The following is a 15,936-nucleotide window of genomic DNA, read 5'->3' as shown; positions in this document are numbered from 1 at the left end:
TCCATGGCTCACACCTGTAATCCTAGCACTTTGGGAGGCTGAGGTGGGAGGATCGCCTGAGCTCAGGAGTTCAATATCTGCCCGGGCAACATGGTGAAGCCCGTTTTTACAAAATAAAATATTAAAAAAATTAGCCAAGTATGGTGGCGCATACCTGTATTCCCAGCTATTTGGGGGACTGAAGTGGGAGGATCCTTTGAGCCCAGGAGATGGAGGCTGCATTGAGCTATGTTTGCGCCACTGCACTCCAGCCTGGGTGACAAAGGAAGATTCTGTCTCAAAAAAAAAAAAAAAAAAAAAAGGAATGTTTTTAGCTTAACATTATAAATCAAATAATGAATTTATGCTTACTTTTAATTAAGTTTATACAATGTCTGTGAACTCTATACTGGAAGATGAAGAATGGAGTGCACTTACACTGTTTTGCCTTTTTATTCTTCCTTATATTTGCTTTGGTTTGGTTTTTTTATTGATTAACTTTATGACTTCAACAATATATTTAAAACCTTTTTAAAAACTTGATTTTTAACATTTGAGATATTTATGGAGTCTTCTCCATAAAAGGGAGAATTTTGCTTGCAATAATGTATGATGGGCACTTTTAACTTTTTTATGGCTTTCTTTTTCAAAGTCGTACAACACCCTCCTTTTCTTTTAACCTCATTCCATCTTTCTTCTGTTTTTTTGGGGGGGAGATTTTGGCACATCTCCTTAGTAATTTTTTCCACATAGGATAAAGGATTATTAAGTATTGCTTTGCCTTATTAACCTGATAATTTGAGTGCATATTGAAAATTTCTAGTTTCAAAAATTTCCTCCCTTCTCAGCATAGAATACATTACTCCATTATATTTTTAGCATCTGGTATTCTTTGAGAAGTTTAGTATTAGTCTGATTTTTATTCCTTTTAAGGTAATTATTATTTTTCACTTTATATGCTTTTAGGGTTTTATCTTAATATGAGAGATTACACAAGATGTGTCCAAGTATGGGGTCCTCGTCCCTAATCCCTTGTAAAACTGTTTGATGTTTGGAAAAATCTGACCATATTTATATTTCACCTTTTTTCCCCCCAACATTTCTCTCTTACTCTCCATAATGTTTATTTTCCCTTTCTGTATTTCCTGTTAAATAGATCTCGGACCACCTAATAAATTCTCTGCACCTTTTAATTTTTATTTCATATTTTAAATCTCTTATATTTTCTATCTACTTTTTTGGTATTTTTAAAAATTTCAACTTTTGTATTTTTATCTTAGTTTTTACCCATGCATATTTTGATTGCTCAGGTAATCCATCCAACTATTGATTTTTCAAAAATTTTTCAATAATTGTTAGTGTATAGAAACTGTGTCATTCTCTAGCTGCATCTTTTCATATAATTAGATAGGTCTGTTTGTGGCATCTTTCTTTCCTTGCTTTACAGGCAGTGCTGTTATGCTTTTGTTTGTTTTTATATATAAAATATATTTTTTGACATTTAGTAAGATGTGGAAGAGGAAATGAACATATGCTTCATCATCTCTTTTGAAGTGTAAGGTCTTATAATTTTCATACTTCTTGAACTGATTCCAAGGGTAACATTAAGTGAAATTTTGTTTAGTTTCTATAGAAAACTCGCTTAGTTGTCTGGAATGAGGAGAAATACACACTGATTTCTGTATGTTTGTAGTAACAAGTAATTCTGAGACTGGGATTCTGATTTTGACTTAACCAATTTGCCACATGTGACCTCCATTTGGTAATCTATTAATTATTACTTTTACTTTCTGTTTAGTTTAATGGCTAATTATGGACAGTCTGTGTTTTAAATTCTTAAATTCTTATAGTTGTACACTTATGGAAAACATTTCTTAAATGTGGAAATTCAGTATTTTTGTTATAAGATATTTCAATTCATTTATTCAACATACTTAAACAATTAAAATATTTTACTATTTGTAAATATTTGTGTTTTAATACTCTTCTGCTCAGAAAAGTTTACATTGTGGCAACTCACAGAAGGTAACTTACTTTTTTCTACTGTGATTTCCTTATAGGTTTGATGAACTCGTGAAAAAATTCAAAGTTGAATATCATGCTGGTGGCTCTACCCAGAACTCAATTAAAGTGGCTCAGGTTGGTTACTTATTTTAAAAGTTAAAGGGATTCAAAATGATTCTAGACCCATGTCTATTTTGCATAATTGTTTCCATTTATATTGTGTTGCTGTAGAATATAATTTTGTTCATTTGAATTGGGATTTTAGTAGTCATTGCACATCTAATCAAAAGTTACTTTAATTGCTATTTCTTTGGCTATTGGTAAGCTTGAACTTTTAATATGTTTATTGTTCATTTGCATTTCTTCTTAAATTACTTGTTTCCTTTCACTATCATTTTATAATTTTTCATATGTTACAGATTTATAGAAATTCTTCATATTTTATAGATAGTATTCCTTTTTATTTTATAAGTTGAAAGTATGTATTTTTTGTCATGTGTACATTAACTCTTACAATGTCTTTTACAGTGCCTTAGTTCTTAATGTAACTTCCAAAGTTTTTAATGTAATTAAACTTTATAGCTTCTTCATTTCCTACATGTCCTCCTCAGAAAGGATGTTTCTGCCACAAGATAGTAGAAATTGCTCTGTATTATATATAGATATCTATATACATAAATATACATGCATATGTTCATACCTAAATATGTATACACATATATGTTGGTAGATATGTATATACATCTATATATCTATACCTGGGTATATCTTTAATATATCTGTATATCTGTCTCTCTTCCCATATCTTCCAATGAGTAATTGAATAAACTCATTAGGCATATACTCTTTGAGTTACCAGTTTAACCTAATCTTGATTGAGAGAGTTAGTGATCTGCTTAATCTTCCAGCTTTGAAAGATATAAACAAGTTTTACATACCACTGGTTCTTACCTTTGCAGTTTGAAGCTAGCTCAAAATTCTGCTCGTTGCAATCATGTGTCAGTTCTGCTATACTAGATTTCCTTTTCTTTTTTATTGATTAATGCTTTCCCTTTGAATTCTAATTAACTTCAAGAACTGGAAAAGTGGAAAATTGACAAATCCAGAATGATTTCTTTTCAAGTAACTCTTAGTTGATTTAGACATATAGTATGATTATTCCACATACTTCCAAGCTCAGATTTAATAATAGTTTTCAAATCTTTTATAAAAATGAATCTTTAAGGTGGTCATTAATATGAAGTGGCCTGAGTCTTTCTGTTGGTCAATTGATTTGTATTGTTTTTGGTAAAACATCCAGGTGGTCACTTTATGAACTTCCAGAGTAATAGAAAAAGGATGATTTACGGCCAGGCACGGTGGCTCAAGCCTGTAATTCCAGCACTTTGGGAAGCTGAGGTGGACGGATCACTTGAGGTCAGGAGATCCAGATCAGCCTGACCAACATGGTGAAACCCCGTCTCTACTAAAAAAATACAAAAATTAGCCAGGTGTGGTGGTGTTTGCCTGTCATCCCAGCTACTTGGGAGGCTGAGGCCAGAGAATAGCTTGAACCTGGGCAGTAGAGGTTGCAGTGAGCCGAGATCATGCCACTGCACTCCAGCCTGGGCAACAGAGTGAGACTCCATCTCAAAAAAAAAAAAAAAGGATGATTTACTAAAGCCTTAATTTATCAAGGCACGTTTTGCATTTTACAGTTTTCAGTCTTTTCTCCTACTAGAACTGGGGGTGATATGGTTAGGCTTTGTGTCCCCACCCAAATCTCATCTTGAATTGTAATCCCCACATGCCAAGGAAGAGACCAGGTGGAGGTAATTGAATCATGGGGGCAGTTTCCTTCATGTTGTTCTCATGATAGTGAGTGAGTTCTCACAAGATCTGATGGCTTTATAAGGGGCTCTTACTCCTTTGCTCCGCATTTCTCATTCTTGCTGCCTTGTAAAGAAGGTGCCTTTCTTCTTCTTTGCCTTCTGCCATGATTATAAGTTTTCAGAGGCCTTTCCAGCCATGCTAAACTGTGAGTCAACTAAACCATTTTTCTTTTCTTTTTCTTTTTTTTTTTTTGAGACAGAGTCTCGCTCTGTCACCCGGGCTGGAGTGCAGTGGCTGGATCTCAGCTCACTGCAAGCTCTGCCTCCCAGGTTCACACCATTCTCCTGCCTCAGCCTCCCAAGTAACTGGGACTACAGGCGCCGGCCACCACGCCTGGCTAATTTTTTCTATTTTTTGTAGAGATGGAGTTTCACCGTGTTAGCCAGGATGGTCTCGATCTCCTGACCTCGTGATCCGCCCGCCTCGGCCCTTTTTTCTTTATAAATTACCCAGTCTCTGGCTGGGCGCGGTGGCTCACACCTGTAATCCCAGCACTTTGGGAGGCCGAGATGGCCAAAAACTTAGCCGGGTGCGGTGGTGGGCACCTATAGTCCCAGCTACACAGGAGGCTGAGGCAGGAGAATGGTGTGAACCCAGGGGGCGGAGCTTGCAGTGAGTGGAGATCGTGCCACTGCGCTCCAGCCTGGGCGACAGAGCGAGACTCTGTCTCATAAATAAATAAATAAATAAATAACCAACCCAGTCTCAGGCAGTTCTTTACAATAGTGTGAAAATGGACTAATACTGGGAGACTATTAGCTGTTCATTGATTGTCTCCTTCCTTGAGGATCTTCATCAGTTTCTGCCTTCTAAAAGTTCATTAATTATGTAATTAAGTTCTCCCTCAGCTTTCTCCCTGATACTGGTCTCATAATAAAACAGTCATTGCCTACTTTTATTCTTTTGCACTTTTTACAATATTTCACATTCATTCTAACAATGTATTCTAGTAATGGTTTATTTGTTCTTGTCTTTTGCAAGGTAATAAAAGGAATTTGAAGTTTTGGGTAACTTACTATGTGAGATCTTACTAGTAATCATACTTTCATATATCAAGTTATATGACAAATTATGTCAACAAGAAAATGTCCCCAAAGCTCTTAGGTATTTTGATATGTCAAATCATGTTCTTGAAGATTTTAATGAAACCATAGGCAACAAAAACAAATATTGTTGATATCTTGTCCAAATAGAATTCTAGATTTATTTGATATACAGTACAAATGTAAATTTTGGTAAATTTCATTTGGTCTGAACTTCTTACTAATGAAAGTGAAAAGTTCTTATCTGCTCAATATCCTGCACAGCATGTATACAACACTGCTAAAAAGGGGTATGACTTGCTTAAGTTTGATAATTGATGCTTTCTTAATGAACACTTTTGGTTATGTTGTCAGTTTTTAAAAAATTTGTAGAAGCACTTAATGTGATTTTTGACTTGAAAGAAATGGAAAAAGGCTGGCATTGTGACTCATGCCTGTAATCCCAGCATTTTGAGAGGCTAAGTCAGGAGGATCGCTTGATTCCAGTAGTTTGAGACCCTGTCTCTACAAAAAGAAAAATAAATGGAAGAAAATGACCTCCTTGAATATGTGCCTAAAGATGGCTATTTTTGTTGCTGGACATAGATACTTTGCAGTACAATATTAACAAAATATGGGACCAAAGGAATGCCTTTCTCTGATTTGGCAGTACATTGGGAATGAGAATGGAAAAACAAGATTATAGAAAAAAATATTTTTATGAGGTTTCTGTTTCTTTTGTTTGTTTGTTTGTTTTGAGACAGAGTCTCACTCTGTTGCCAGGCTGGAGTGCAGTGGCACGATCTCTGCTCACTGCAACTTCTGCCTCCCGGGTTCAAGTGATTCTCCTGCCTCAGCTTCCCAAGTAGCTGAGACTATAGGCATGTGCCACCATGCCCAGACAATTTTTGTATTTTTAGTAGAGACGGGGTTTCACCATGTTGGACTGGATGGTCTTGATCTCTTGACCTCGTGATCCACCCACCTCGGCCTCCCAAAGTGCTGGAATTGCAGGCGTGAGCCACCACACCCAGCTTGTTTCTGTTTTTGAAGAGGCCACAAGTAGGCTAGAAAAAACACATACCAAAAAAAAAAAAAAAAAAAAAAACCACACAAATAATTTTATTTATTTATGATTATTATTTTTTTGTGAGACACTGTCTCTCATTCTGTTGCCTAGGCTGGAATGTAGTGGTGTGATCATAGCTCACTCCAGCCTTGAACTGCTAGGCTCAAAGAGTCCTCCTTCTTCCATCTCCTGAGTAGCTAGGACTGCAGTCAGACCGTGCCATACCTGGCTAATTTATTTGTTGTAGAGACAGGGTCTCTGTATGTTGCCCAGATTGGTCTTGAACTTTTGGCCTCAAGTGATCCTCCTGCCTTAGTCTCCCAAAGTGCTAGGATTATAGGTGTGAACCATTGTACCTGGCCCAAATGTCTCATTTTTATATTAAGAGTGCTTCAGAACTCAAGTAAAAAAGTCACAGAAAAGAGCAACGAGGTTAAATAAAACTTTTTTTCAGTTTCTTTACTAAAACTGTAACTTATTTGGAATCCAGTTTTGACATCACAAATTCAAATTCAGGTGTTTTAAAACCATTTCTGCAAGAAAGAGAAATTTAACTTAGGATGATAGCCAATGTCTTTCAGCGTGTTTTAAAGTGATGGACATTTTGAACACTGATAAGCCTATATAATGAATCTGTAAACACAAGGGATGTGATTCATAAGGAGCTGGAATGCCAAAACATGCATTTAGCTAAAAGATAGATGGATATTTTTATAGAACTATAAACTAATTCCTATATCTAAACACCTATTATTGATAGTAATTAAAATCCTAAGTATTCTGTTTACGTGCTTTTGTTGAGAGGATATTTAGCTTAATGTCATCGCATTGGATTGATACCAAGAATGTGGGCTTGATGCATCAGAGGTATAAGTCACAGTGGATTTTACCTTTGACTGTGTTAAGTTTTACCACACATACAAGAAGGATTGACCTAATGGCTCTAGTGAAGTATAGAAAGGAAACATAAAAGTAAAACTATTTTATTATTTCATAGGCAAAAAGAAGCATGCCATTGTTCTTTTTAATTCAATATTGGTAAAGTGTTTAATCCAACTATAGTTATATATTTTTTTAAAGTGTGACAGAAATAAATAATGCAGAATAATATATGATTATGAATAAGTTCAATATTAGTTAGCTAGAGCAGTCTTAACAATTTCAGAGACTAGGTGGCTTAAACAACAAAGATTTATTTTCTCACAGTGTTGGAGTCCCAGATCAAAGTGTTGACACCTTGATTCCTTCAGAGGCCTTGCTTCTTGGCCTGCAGATGGCTACCCTCTTTCTGCCTCTTTGCGTGGTGGTTTCTGTGTACATATGTACCCCTGGAGTGTGTCTGCGTGTCCTAATGTCTTCTTATAAGGACACCAGTCAGATTGGGTTAAGGCCTACCTTACTGCCCTCCATTAATTTAATTACCTTGTTAAAGACCCTATCTTCAAATGTAGTCACATTGTGAGATACTGGAGTTTAGGGCTTCAACATATGAATAGTGGCAGGAGGGTCCGTGGAGGGATGTTTATAGTTCAGCCCATAACAACTATGTGTTTTTAAATTTTTGTGTCTAAGTAATAAAACATCAATAAGTTAATTTTTGGTAGTGTTCTTTTTTGATACCGTCTTCCTTTTCTTTCCTGTATATGTTTTAGTTACTTTTATTATTTACCATTTAAATTACAGTTAACATTGTAAACTCATAACAACCTGATTTGGATAATATCAATGTAGTTTCAATAATATACAAACACTCTACTCCTTTACATCTCCATCCTCTTCTTATATATTATTACTCTCATTGATTATGTCTTTGTATATTGCATGCCCATTAACATAGATTTATAATTATTCTTTTATTCATTTGCCTTTTAAATCATATAGAATAAAAGGAATTACAAACCAAAAGTTCAGTGATACTGGCATTTATATTTACTATGTCCTTTCATTTCAGCCTGCAGGACTCTCTTTAGCATTTTGTGTAGGGCAGGTCTATTGTTAACAAACTGTCTTAGCTTTTGTTTATCTGGGAATGTCTTAAATAGCCCCTTTATTGTAGGGTAGTTTTGTTGGATATGTAATTCTTGGTTAATAGTGCCTTTCGTTTAATACATTAAATATGTCAACTCACTGCTTTTTGGCCTACATGGTTTCTGATGAGAATTAGTTCTTAATCTTATTGAGAATCCTGACTTGGGACCAGTTGCTTTTCTGTCACTGATTTCAAAATTCTTTCCTTTTCTTTGTCTTTCAACAGTTTGACTATAATGTGTCTTGGTGTGAATCTTTTGTGTTTATCATGTTTAGAGCTTATTAAATTCATGCTTCAAGTTCATGCTTGGATGTGTAGATTCATTCATTTTATCAAAGTCGGGAAGTTTTGGAACATTACATCTTCAAACATTTTTTTCTTTTATTTTCTCTCTGTTTTTTTTTCTGGCATTCTCATAATTAATATGTTGGTCTGTGATGATTGTTTAATGATAAGGATTCTGACTAAATAAGATAGAAAAAAACACCATGGTGAGTAAACAAAGCAGAAATAGAACCCTACTGTTCTAACTAGTAACCTCAGCTTGCTTTTTTTACTGGAGATTTTTCTCTCATCCTGAGAAGACTTCAATTTTTACTTCTCTAAATGTGAGAGATTTTGAGTAGTGTTTCACTTGTTTTCTTCACTTCTTACTGTCTTCGTCAATTTGGGAGTAATTGTAGGTTGTCACAGAGAGTGTCGAATATGCATCACTTTAAATATAGCTATCAGTAAATGGACTCTTTCATTCATGCTTCCCAGGGATGACAGTTTTCCTTGGTGCCTAGATACCTTTTTGTTCTTTGGAGATTTATAGTGTTATGTGACTCATTGAATTTTTCAGAAGCCTGATGGTGAGCTACATGAGGTATTTCTATTTAAGTTCTAGGTTCACTTGTTTTTAAGCTTCCTTGAATTTAATTTATCTATAGTATTTTAAAATTTATTTTTAAAATGCCATCTTGGGGTATATTCTGGGCATCTCAAAAATTTTAAATACCATCTTATCCTTTGTTAACTGGAATATAAGCAGGTAATCATTTGAATCACTTTTTTCCTGTAATTATTATAATATTGAGGCTATATGGATTTTTATTTTATTTTATTTTATTTTTTATTTTTTTGAGACAGAGTCTCGCTCTGTCACCCAGGCTGGAGTGCAGTGGCGCAATCACAGCTCACCGCATCCTTGACCTCCTGGTCTCAAGGAATTCTCCTACCTCAGCCTCTTGAGTAGTTGGGACTATAGGTGCACACCACCACACCCGCCTTATTTTTAACTTTTTTGTACAGATGGGGTTTTGCTGTATTAACCAGGCTGGTCCTGCATTCCTGGGCTCAAACGATCCTCAAGACATTAGCTTGGTCTCCTCTCAAATTAGCAGATCCTTATTTCTGTCTTATAATTTCTAATCTGCTTTTATGATTATTGACTTACATTCAGTCTTGCAGTTTTTCATGTCTCTTCCAGTTAGATAAGCCTCCATATTTGTATTTAACTTCCAGTAAAATTTTAACCATGTTGTTGTTTCATTTTTAATTAAAATTTGAGAGGACTGCCTAAATGCCAGTGTGTTTTATGTTTTATACATCTCAGGGGGATGCTTTTAATTGTTTTCTTGATGTAAAACATCACATAATAAACTAGTGTTCATAATTGTATTTTAAAGCTTTCCAAAATACTATGTAAAATGAGTTTCTAAAAACACTGAACAAAAGATTTAGGAATTATGTTTGAATGAAATAGAAACATTGAACTCAAAATTGTAAAGCTGATATTTCAAGAACTACCAGTTGGTGTAACATTACTAATTGAGTTATGGTATTTAGAAGTTAAAACTGATTTAAATCAAAGGACTCATGTTGTTTATCTATTTTGAGATCTTTTTTGAAAAAAATCTAAAGTTTTTCTGTATTAAAAAAATCTGATTATCTCTTTTGTGACCTATTTTACCTAGAAAAGCTAGTTAGAGGTTAAAAGGTTTTTTATGAGATGTACTTCTGTGCATTGGAACAGTCCAGATGTAAATTTAAAAAGAAGAAATGACAATGAAATGATCAAAGAGAATTCTCTGTTCAAATGCTTTCACCTGGAGCAGTTGTAGAAATGTCAGTAGTACAACTGTATTTATAATTGTAGCAGGATGTGGCAGAAGGTGATGCAATACAGTCTCTCAATTCTTTCTGTCATTTAAGAAAGTAGTAAGTACTAATTCTGTCAATTTTATGATTAATGAATAATTTTAAGTAACATAAGCCCTACAAATAGGTTGACTATTCAAATTGTGATACCTCCTTATAATTTTTAAAGTTTAAATATGAATTAATACTCCTCTTTGTTTGCCTTTCTGAGCTCTTCCCTTTTCAAATTAGGTTGTAAACTTTTCATAGCTAAAATAAGATGAAGGAAGCAGTGGCTTGCTGTCCTCAATTACAATACTTTTGATGTGTTTGTGAAATTATTCTAACTTAGATTCTTTAATGTAAAGAAAAATCAGTATTTCATTTTTCCTTCCTGCCTTTTCTCCCTCTCTCCTTTCCTTGTCTCTCTCCTTTCCTTTCTCTCTCTTTTTCCCTTTATCCCTCCTCTCCCCTTCCCTTCTTTTTCCTCCTCCTCCCTTCCTTACATCTCCTTCCCTTCTCTTCCTACCCTTCCTCCTCCCTCCCCTCTTCTTCCTTTCTTCCTACGTTTTTTTATGTATTATATTAAGAAATTATTTTACTACTATTTGTGATGACATGCTTTTAGTTCTGTCTCAGCAGTTATGGTTGTGCTCTGCAGTTGTCTAATATAAATCTACACATATCACAGTTACCCACTTCATAAAAGAATGACATATCTCTACTCTTGTGGACCTTAATGTCATGCAGTGTTCCTGGGTATGATATTAAACATGGGTACAATTTGAAATTGTATTTTTCTGTCTAAAAGCAAAACAAATAAACCTTCAGTAAGAAATACTACAAGCAATGGGACATAATTTCATCAAGGGGATAAAACTCTGTTCCTTTTTATTCTATTTTGGAATTGGAATTCAGAAACTTTTTTGTCCTATGGATGGTATATTCATTTATTTGAAATGAAAATTGAACTCAGATTTTTCTGAAAGAGTCTCATTTGTTAATTGGTTCACAAGGATGGTCTTTGCCATTTAAATTATACAGTGGTACCGTCAGCTGCCATTGTTTTTGAAAGCAAAGAAAATATTTAATTGTATTGATTTTCTAACTTACATTCCAATTAATACACATTTCCTTCTTCTTTAAATAACTTTATTGGAATATAGTTCACATACAATTCACCTGTTTAAAATGTATGATCCTGTGGCTCTTAGTGTGTTCACAGATTTAGCTAGCTGTACAACCATCACCACAGTCAGTTTCACAATATTTTCATTATCAAATGAAGAAACTCTATAACCATTAGTAGTCATTCCCCATTTCTCTCTCACCCCCTGATCTTCTTTCCATTCAACCCCTCGGCCCCAGACAGTCACTTATCTAGTTTTGTTTCTATATGTTTGCCTATTCTAGACAATTATTTTTGTTTTTGGAGATGGCAGTTTGCTCCGTCTTCGAGGCTGGAGTGCAGTGGCACAATCATGGCTCACTGCAGCCTCCAACTCCTAAGCGCAAGTGATCCTCCCACCTCTGCCTCCTGAGTAGCTGGGTCCACCGGCCTGTGCCACCATGCTCAGCTAATTTTTAACTTGTAAATTTTCTGTGGAAATGGAATCTTGCTTTGTTGCCCAGGCTGATGTTGATTTCCTGACCTCAAGCAACCCTCCCACCTCTGCCTCCCGAAGTGCTGGGATTACAGGTGTGAGCCACTGTGCACAGCCTTTAACCAATTATTGAAAACCTGTTCATATCTGTGATTCTAGATTCTTTCACCAATATCTCTCCATCCTTCTACCCCTCTAATTACCCAGGCCTCTGATAAACACCATTTTACTCTCCTATGAGATCAGCTTTTTTATAGTTCACATGTGAGTTGAGATTATGTAGCATTTGTTTTTTGTACCTGGCTTATTTCTTTTAACATGATATTCTCCAGCTTCCTCTATGTTACCACAAATGAGAGGATTTTGTTCTTTTTTTTTTTTTTTTTTTTTTTTTTTGTGGATAAATAGTATTCCATTGTGTATGTATACCACATTTTATTTATTCATTCATTGCCTGATGAACTCTTACGTTGATTACGTATCTTGGCTGTTGTGAATAATGAAGCAATAAATATGGAAGTGCAGATATATCTTAATCATTTCCACTGAGTATGTACCCAAAAGTGGAATTGCTGAATCATTTTGAAGTCAGATAGCATGATGTGTCTTTGTCATTTTTGCTCAAGATTGCTTTTGCTATTTGGGATGTTTTGTGGTTCTATATGAATTTTAGAATTTTTTTTCTATTTCTGTGAAGATTGTCATTGGCATTTTGAGAGAGTTTACTTTGAATCTGTAGATCACTTTGGATAGTATGAATATTTTAGCATTATTAATTCTTTCATTACATGAATGCAGGCTATCTTTTCATTTATTTGTGTCTTCTTTAATTTCTTTCATTGGTGTTTTATACTTTTCATCTTAGAGATCTTTTACCTCCTTTGTTGAATTTTATCCCTAGGTATTTTAGCTATTTTTATAACTATTTTAAGAGGAATTGTTTACTTGATTTTTGTTTTTTCAGGTAGTTTGTGGTTGATGTATAGAAATGCTTTTGTATGTTTGTTTTGTATCCTACAACTTTACTGAATGTGATTATTAGTTCTGACAGTATTTTGGTACATTCTTTAGAGTTTTCTGCGTAGGAGATCATGTTGTCTGCAAACAAGAACAGTTGAATTTCCACCTTTCCAATTTGGATGCCTTTTATTTCTTTCTCTTGCCTAATTGTTCTGGCTGGGTCTTCTAGACTATGATGAATAGAAAAGGTGAAAGTATACATCCTTGTCTTGTTCCAGATTTCAGAGGAATAGCTTTCACTTTTTTCCCATTCAGAATGATAGCTTTGGATTTTTCATATATGGCCTTTTTTGTGCTGAGCTACATTCCTTCTATTCCCAATTTGTTGATAATTGTAACATGAAGGAATGTTGAATTTTGTCAAATGCATTTTCTGCATCTATTGAAATGATTATATGTTTTTTTCCTGCATTTAATGTGATATATCACAGTTATTGATTTGTATATGTTGAACCATTCATATATCCATAGGACGAATCCACTTGATCCTGGTGAATTATCTTGTTAATGTGCTGGCTTTTTTTTTTTTCTTTTTTAAGGCGGAGTCTCACTCTGTCACCTAGGCTGGGGTGCAGAGGTGCTCCACCTCCTGGGTTCAAGCGATTCTCCTGCCTCAGCCTCCCGAGTAGCTGGGATTACAGGCGCCCACCACCATGCCTGGCTAATTTTTGTGTTTTTAGTAGAGAAGGGTTTCACCATGTTGGCCAGGGTGATCTTGAACTCCTGACTTCAAGTTATTTACTTGGCCTCCCAAAATTAATGTGCTATTGAATTTGGTTTGCTGGTATTTTGTTCAGGATTTTTCCATCGAGGTTCATCAGAGACATTGGCCTGTAGTTTTCTTATTTTTGTTGTGTCCTTGTTAGGTTTTGGTATCAGGGTATTGCTGATTTTGTAGAATGAGTTTAGAAGAATTCCTTCCTCTTTAATTTTTAAAAATAATTTGAGAAGAATTGGTTTTAGTTTTGCTTTGAATATTTGGTAGGGCTGGGTGTGTGTTGGCTTACACCAGTACCCCAGCACTTTGGGAGGCTGAGGCAGAACTGCAAGAGGCCAGGAATTCGAGGTCAACCTGGGCAACATAGTAAGACCTTGTTTCTACCCCCCCCAAAAAAAAAAAATTAACTTGGTGTGCTGGTACACACCTGTGGTCTCAGCTACTTGGGGAGGCCTCTTGGGAGGCTGAGGCAGGAAGATTGCTTGAGCTTAGGAGGTGGAGGCTGCAGTGAACTCTGATCATACCACTGTACTGCAGCCTGGGCAACAGAGCAAGACCCTGTCTCTTTAAAAAAACAAAGCAAAAATTTTGGTAGAATACAGCAGTGAAGCCAACAGGTCCTAGGCATTTTTTCTTTTTTCTTTGATGGGAGACTTTTTATCACCGATTTAATCTCTTTACTTATTGGTCTGTTCTAGTTTTTTATATCTTCATAATTAAATTTTGGTAGATTATATGTATTCAGAAATTTATTTCTTCTAGATTTTCTAGTTTGTTGGTATATAATTGTTAATGAGAGTCTCTTATAATTCTTTGTATTTCTCTGGGACCAATTGTAGTGTCTCCTTTTTTGTTTCTCACTTTTTTATTTGTATCTTCTCCTTTTTTTCTTAGTCTAGCTAAAGGTTTGTTGCTTTTGGTTATCTTTTCAAAAACCTAATTATTTGTTGTATTTATCTTTTGTACGGTTTTTAGGTCTCTATTTCCTTTATTTCTTCTCTTTATTATTTATTTTTTTCTGCTAATTTGGGGTTTGGCTTGTTCTTGTTTTTCTAGTCCCTTGAGGTGCAACATTAGGTTTGTATCTTTCCTTTTTGGGGATTTATGTGTTAATTACTATAAACATCCCTCTTAGACCTGCTTTTGCTGTATCAGGTTATGCTTTGTTTCCATTGGCATTGTTTCAAAAAATCTTTTTGTTTCTCTTTAATATTCTCATTGACCATGTTGTTTAATTTCCATGTACTTGTAGAGTTTCTGATTTTCCTCTTATTATTGACTTCTAGTTTTATGCCATTGTGATCAGAAAAGATAATCTATGATTTTGAACTGAAATTTGTTAAGACTTATGTTGTGGCGTAATATGCACTCTATCCTGAAGCATGTTTCATGTTCAGTTGAGAAGAATGTGTAATCTTCAGCCGCTGGATAGAATGTTCTGTAAATGTCTGTTAGGCCTATTTGGTCGAGAATACAGTTTAAACCTAATGTTTCTTTTTTGGTTTTCTGTCTGGATATTGTTTCTATTGCTTAAGTGGGGTGCTGAAGTTTCCTACTAGGTAGAAGATCGGAAAAAATAACAATTACGTTCTCGGCTTAGTATCTGGGTGATGAAGTAATGTGTACAACAAACCCCCATGACACAACCTGCACATGTAACATACCTGCACATGTACCCCTAAAATAAAAGTTAAAAAAAAAAGTTGTCTACTATGATTATTTTGTGCACTATCTTTCCCTTTAGATTTATTGATATTTGCTTATATCAGGTTATTTTAAGCTAGTAACAACTTAACTTTGATTGCTAAAAATGTTTAATAAACACCTTGTACTTTAAGTCCTCTTTTTCTCTCGTATTTTGAATTTTTTTGAGATAGTCTCTCTCTCTCACCCAGGCTGGCATGCAGTGGCACAATCTCAGCTCACTGCAGCCTCCACCTCCTGAGTTCAAGCAATTCTCATGCCTCAGCCACCTGGGTAGCTGGGATTACAGGGGTGTACCACCTTGCTCAGGCAATTTTTGTATTTTTAGTCGAGACGGGGTTTCACCATGTTGCCCAGGCTGGTCTTGAACTCCTGACCTCAAGTGATCTGCCTGCCTCGGCCTCCCAAAGTGCTGGGATTACAGGCATGAGCCAACTCGTCCAACCACATATTTTGAATTTTTGATGTTACAACTTACAGCTTTTAAAACTGCATATCCCACTATCAATTGTTGTAGTTATAATTATTTTTAATAGTTTTGTCTTTAATCTTCATATTAAAGATATAAGAGGTTTATATACTATGCTTACAATAGGCCGAATACCCACTTCCCACTCATTTTTTCTACCATAGAAACTTGCATCCAGGGGACTTCTGCATATGCGTGCTTAGGGGAAGGGTGTTGCAGTCAAAGCACCATTTCCCTTACTATCTGATATGGTTTGGCTCTGTGTCCCTCGCCCCAAACCTCATCTCCAGTTTTAATCCCCATAATCCCCACATGTTGAGGGAGG

The 15,936-nt window shown here is 35.3% G+C and overlaps 1 protein-coding gene across 3 annotated transcripts in view; it reads left to right on the top strand.

Annotated features, from left to right (window-relative positions):
* Positions 1-15,936, top strand: part of ADK (adenosine kinase) — a 577,585-nt gene that overhangs the window by 162,283 nt on the left and 399,366 nt on the right. For all 3 annotated transcript variants that reach the window (XM_030940869.1, XM_030940870.1, XM_030940871.1), the window contains one exon: positions 2,040-2,118. In XM_030940869.1, the coding sequence (XP_030796729.1) occupies positions 2,040-2,118 (79 nt within the window). The remainder of the gene's footprint in view (positions 1-2,039; positions 2,119-15,936) is intronic.

Source organism: Rhinopithecus roxellana, chromosome 11 (genome assembly GCF_007565055.1).
Source record: "Rhinopithecus roxellana isolate Shanxi Qingling chromosome 11, ASM756505v1, whole genome shotgun sequence".
Classification (NCBI taxonomy): domain Eukaryota; kingdom Metazoa; phylum Chordata; class Mammalia; order Primates; family Cercopithecidae; genus Rhinopithecus; species Rhinopithecus roxellana.
The sequence above is the reverse complement of the archived record's forward strand: the minus strand, read 5'-3'. Positions and strand labels throughout refer to the sequence as shown.